Below are 5,882 nucleotides of genomic sequence, written 5' to 3'. Positions count from 1 at the left end.
ACAGATAAAGAATCTGTAAAGGTGATCACCCAACACTGATGCAGTCTCAGTTAAAACAGGGAAATAGATGTCGTCACAGAAACAACCTTAGTTTGATCTTTAAACCAATCGCCACCTGCAAATCTTGATTTTTATTTTTTCTACCATTCAAATCCTTTCACAGAATTAGAACTGCAAATACTTCAAACTAGTTTTATGTACCAGCTTTTTTCTGAACCTTTCAAACATGGCTGAATAACCCAAACAAATAAAAGCTTCAGAAATGTTACTTGAAAAGTTTTTTTTTTTTCTTTCACAAAGCTACTTTTAGTTTGTGTATAAGCATTTGGGGGGGAAAGGATTGCTTAGGTCTCAGAGCCTGGTTCTGTACCGATGAATACACAGAGCTGACACAGATGACATGACGATGGACTTCGCTGGTTCCTCACAGTATAAACTCTTGGAGCAGCATGGACAACAGTTTGTCATGCTCACCCCAACCTGTAGGGGGCAGCAGTGCTGACACTGCCTAAAGAGAAGTCGCTGCTCCTGAATGCATCGATCTGAACTAGACATTAAAGGAACGGACATTCTTGGACCAGCACCAACAACAAAAGTTAGCACCTGTTGCACAAACCAGTGTAGACTCAAAAATGTTTTTTTTTTTTTATAAAGAGATCTTAAAATTATCTTGATTCTGCAATCCGGCTGTCTTTGTGTGCAGGACCAGATATATGGATCATTTAGCTCAGGGCAAAAAGGAGATTGGAGACAAGAATTGATGCAAGCGTTTTTTTAAAATGGTAATAAGAGAGCGTAACCCCAGAAAGTGTTAAAATCAACTGATTATTATAAAACGCTTGCAGAAACTTGGAAAAAAAATGATCAGACTAATGGAGAATCTTAGGAAACTTAACCCAGAACCGATGAACTGAATATAAATATTCTTAGATCTCCTCAATCACAAAGCTGGAAACAATAAAAGGCCAATTATGTTTTTAATGTTTTTTTTTTTCAAGAATAATTTCTTTAAGTTTTGTAACTAAGAGTCAAATATTCCCTGCAGTAACATTTAATATACAATGTATTTCTCAGTCAACCAAAGGAACACTTTGTGAATAACTTAACATCTAATTTACGTTTCTGCGGCCCTCAAACCTGTACTACCTCTCAAAGATTGAAAATAATAAAAAAAAAACTAATTAAAAACAGAAACTAAATATTTCCCCCCTTCTAGTTGAAATTCAGTAAAAAAAAAAAAAAAACAAGACTTCATTTTTCTTTCTTTCAAGGGAAAAGAGCAGAGCGGCAAAAAAGTGAAAAATACTTACATTTCTAACAAAATGCGGTTCCGTTTAATTGAGTTTAAATATTTTCACAACAGTGGTCCGTACTCAACACCTTAAAGGGCAGGAGACTGACCTATATCTGCGGACGTCGTGTCCAAATGAGCAGCTGGATGACTGGAGGTTTCCGTTAGATTGTGGCATCGACTAAACACAGTGAACATGTACCACCTCAGGGACGACAGACGGGGCTTTTCCAAGCAAACTGTACGTCAGATGCTTCTGTTAGGATCCACAAGTTCCAGAAACTCCTATCGTGAGCCCAACACCTGGCATAACCACTTTTAAGATATCTGCTATGAACACGGCCCCCGGCAGCGCAGAGGCCGACAAATGGAAAAAAACTAAAATCTGCTAAGGACAGAGAGTTTTGGGTTGTTTTTTTTTTAATTCTTCTGAAATCTGAAGTCTCTCAGCACATGGTTGAGAGGTTGGATCTGAATCACTGGAGAAAGGTTGACCTGCAGAATCTTTTGCGCTTTCCTGCAGGCCTCGGCTACGGACCGAGAGTCATCCACTTTTATAACTTTCCGCCTTAAATCTTTCTTGTCCTTCCAGCTATTCCTTTGCCTCGCAGAGCCAGTTATTCCCTTGGATCCAGGGACTTCTTGGTGGAGACAGTTACCCCTCCAGCCGTTGCTGGTCAATTCTGTGTGAGTCTGTGAGAACCCCCGACCGTTAGCATAGAAGACCGGAGCCGAATCCCCTATGAGAGCGCCATCCAGTCGGATCGGACAGGACAGACTCTTCTGGCTGAACAAGGCCACGGCTTTAGTGGGTGCCCCACCGCCGTTCTGAGAAGGCTGAGAGGGTATTCCTGATAGTGTCATCGGGTGCGTCTGCGGTGAAAAGGTAACGGCGGGCATCTCGGATTCCCAAACAGTTTGGATCTGGAGTCTGGCCGTGTGGAAGCCAGACAGACCTTGGATACTGGTCAGTCTGAGGCACGGCTGGATGTCAGCCTCTAACATTTCTACAGTTTGCATGGGTGTCCTGCTGCAGACAATGGCATGATGGTCCATCAGCATCTCTGGAGGCCGAATCCCTTGAATCCTTGGGTTGCTCCTCTCAGTGGTGTTCCAGGATGGGTGCACCTCCCGCTTCTTGACCTGAGGCCTCCTCTTCCTCTTCTTAGCAGTGGGTCTAACATTCTTGTTGACCAACTTGAGCATTTCTTCAGTCATGGGAAGGCTTGTGCAGGAGCGGTAGCAGTAAACATCTTTGCTCCGCAGGATGGTGGGCTTGTGACCTTCCTCACTCAGCTCCTGGAGGAAAGTCACCAGCTCCTCGGTGCTCGAGAGGTCTCTAGACATGGGGCTAAGGATCTTCAGAGCATCCAGAAGGACATTTTGCCCGGCTGACGAGATGCGGGACCAGGAGTGGACAGCCTTCCGCTCCTCATTTGTGAACGCCAATGGCCGGCGGACCATGGGACCTTGAGGTGTGGCTGCCATGTTTGTGAATCTGTATGGGGAAAATAAACAAATAAAGCATTAGCAAGATTGCTAATTGATTAAAATGGAGCCATAAGCTCAACCTCAGAATGTGACCAATGTTTACCCATCAGAATCGGTGGACTTTTTACATTTTACAGATTTTAACTTTAGTTGCTTGATTGTTGGTGATGCAGCTTGTGACCAAGAGGCTGTATACAGTAATTATTACTTAAAAAAAACTTTGAATGCAAGAAAACACTTCAAACGAGTGAATAAAGTGAATGTCATTGGTCCTTTATCAAGGGGGGCCGGCAAGCAAGTTTGGTTGTGGCCTGTTTGTCGGAAGCATCTTGCTAACCAGTTAGCAACATAGTGCTAGTAGGTTCCCAATGGGAAATTCCATTGGGACCAATTAGCACTAAATTAGTGACTTAGAAACAACACTGTCAAGGAACGCTATGGACAGAAGAAACATGCAAGAGGAGGAGAGTTTAGTGTCGGAGGTCATGGATGAGTCTCCTCTGTCATCCATTTTTTATTTAGAGGAGGAATGCGGGGATGAAGATGTTGTGGAAGAGGACGCCAGGGCGGCAGAAGCTTGGTTTGGTGTAGAAGGCTTCCAGCCGTACATGTTTGAGCCCTTGCCTCGCAACGCTGCCAGTTCTGTTAGCTCTACGCCTGCTGAAGACACAGACGTCCATCCCCGTGAACACTGGGACGGAACTCCATGGGAAAGGAAATGATTCTGATTTCTGATTTCAACCGTTGCGTATATTAGCTGTGACATATGAATCAAGATGCTAGATTAATGGCAAGAGAGTAGCTGAAACAACAGCTAGGAAGACAAAAGGTGGAAAATAAAAGTGACGCATTTGTTAAAGGTAAGCTCATTGTTTACATCTTGAAGTTTTCTCTCTCTGGTTCTTTTTCCTGATAAGAGATCACTCAGGACGAACACTTTAAATAACACTTTATAACCTATAGGTATTAAATAACCAGGAGACATGACAACAGATTTTGAAAGAGAATGTAATCTAACTCAGATCAGAGAAGTTGTTTAGGGTTACAGAAGGCAGCTGCTTACCAACCGGGCTCACATCTCATAAAGTGGCCATGATTAACAGTTAAGAGAAGCATTTTATACATCTCCAGTCTGCAAAATCACATCATTACATCACAAAGGTTTGCAAATAAGGAAACTTCCATGGCTCCAGCCTAAACAAAATATTACACTTTGTTCTTAGCTGAAGGACTTCGCTCTCATTCCATTCCCATATCTTTGCCACGTACAAAATGAAGATAATAAATGTATATCTGGGGAATTGGATAAACTACTGGGGAAAACATCAGTTCTGAAACACAACAGGCAGGTAATAATAGGGTGTAATAAACTCACACATCCTTAATTAAGTATCCTAAAATATTAATCTGAGGTATGATTAGTACAACATAAGACCTGTAGTCATCATCAACTAATAATCCCACCCCAAAATGTATGGCTGCTTAATGATATTGATGCCTGTTGGAGGAGGATTGGCGGTATCTGGGTCAATCCCGACATCACTGTGTCCAGCATTGCTTTTGATTTAAGTTGTTTTTTTTAGAAGCTGGTTCCTCTGTTGATACGATAGATTTGCGTTTTAGCCAGCGATCCATATTTGGAATATTTTAAACATTAAATACATTAAATATGATAATCACTGGCTTGCTAGCCAAAAACTAAACTGCGCTCTAAAGCTGCGTTCAAACTGGAGGCTTTAGGGGCGTCAAACCCTTCTGATTTACATGCAAAATCTAAGGTGGACAGTGTTGAGAGTTCCAGTGGTACGTTTATGCGTCGGGAGTGGCGCATTTCGTGCATTCTGGCGTCCAAGCATTCAGGTGTTGGAGCATCCGAGCGTTCAGTGCTGGAGTTCAGTAAATTGAGCTTTTGCCACTGGATGCAAGAGCGTCAACCGATCAGAAAAGCTGAATCAGGAGTTTTTCGGGGAGACAGACACTACCTGCAAGCTCTCACTGCTTCTGCAGACATTCTGCATATGAAAAATAAAAAAATAAGGGAGTTAAAACTCCAAAGGTTAAAAAAAAAGAAAAGAAAAAAACAGACAGAGACCTGATCATTTAACTTTGTGCTGCAAGCTGGATTCTCGCGAGAAATTAGTTTTCAGTTTCACAACAAATATGCGATCCACCACCGGGTCGGATCAATGACGTGCCAGCAGTTTTTTGGGGGGCGGGACATGTAGGAATGACGATAGGCAGAAGGGCCTTGCTGGAGCATTACAAACAAGGCTACGCTGGAGGACTTACCTGTCGATTACACAATTGACTCGGTTTTAGCTCAAATAGCGACAGTTTCTCCTTTAAAAAAAGGAGCAAAGAGGAGTACTTTGTACATAGAAAATATGTCTGCGCTTTTCTTCCAACAGGATTTGGAGAAAAGTTTGATTTATCAACCAATCAGCTCAAAGTATTGTACGGACAGACTGAAGATAAAGAAATCATAGATAGATAACATAGAACTACCCAAGTTAACTAGAAATGTTAAAACGGAAAAAATATTCTATTGGATTTTTTGGTCCTTGCAGTTTTTTTTACCACAAACCCTAAAAACAGCAGGAAACTCCCCACAGGCAGAGAGCTCCCAGTGGGGATTTCCAGCACTACCTCCCTACAGTATGTTGGGAGATCTGGCACTCCAAACAAGAACTGCTTATTTTAGTTGGATCATAACCCTGATGAACTGGCTGCACAGATAATGTTTGGAGGTGGACCTTCTCACTTAAAAACATTAAAAGTATTTTTCCAACTCAAAAGAAAATAAAGCCAAGCTGGATTCTAGCTTGAATCTACAAAACAGACCAGATAAACAACCAGAGAACAGAGCATCCAGAACGTCGTAGCATCAAAGCACCTTGACTGAAGATTCATCTAGGATCTGACCCAACATCAAGATTTCTGATTCTGAGCATTTTGAAGAACAAGAAAATAAGAAAAGAGGAAGAGCGAGCTCCAGTGAGCAGCAGAGATGTTCTTCTGCATCTAAATCTGAACAGACTACATTAGTAGCTACACATCCCTTCGGGCAAGTGACTTTCACATTTCATTTGCCCAGAAACAA

The 5,882-nt window shown here is 42.1% G+C and overlaps 1 protein-coding gene across 3 annotated transcripts in view; it reads right to left on the bottom strand.

The window, feature by feature from the left end:
• Positions 1 to 983: 983 nt before the first annotated feature.
• Positions 984 to 5,882, bottom strand: part of ccdc71 (coiled-coil domain containing 71) — a 30,326-nt gene continuing 25,427 nt past the window's right edge. For all 3 annotated transcript variants that reach the window (XM_015385067.1, XM_015385068.1, XM_015385069.1), the window contains exon 2: positions 984 to 2,789. In XM_015385067.1, coding sequence (XP_015240553.1) covers positions 1,712 to 2,779 — 1,068 coding nt within the window. In that variant the 5' untranslated portion in view covers positions 2,780 to 2,789 and the 3' untranslated portion in view covers positions 984 to 1,711. The remainder of the gene's footprint in view (positions 2,790 to 5,882) is intronic.

This window comes from Cyprinodon variegatus, unplaced genomic scaffold (genome assembly GCF_000732505.1).
Source record: "Cyprinodon variegatus isolate N-32 unplaced genomic scaffold, C_variegatus-1.0 Scaffold330, whole genome shotgun sequence".
NCBI classification, from domain to species: Eukaryota; Metazoa; Chordata; class Actinopteri; order Cyprinodontiformes; family Cyprinodontidae; genus Cyprinodon; species Cyprinodon variegatus.
Note: the sequence above shows the minus strand (reverse complement) of the source record. Positions and strands in the feature narration are given on the sequence as shown.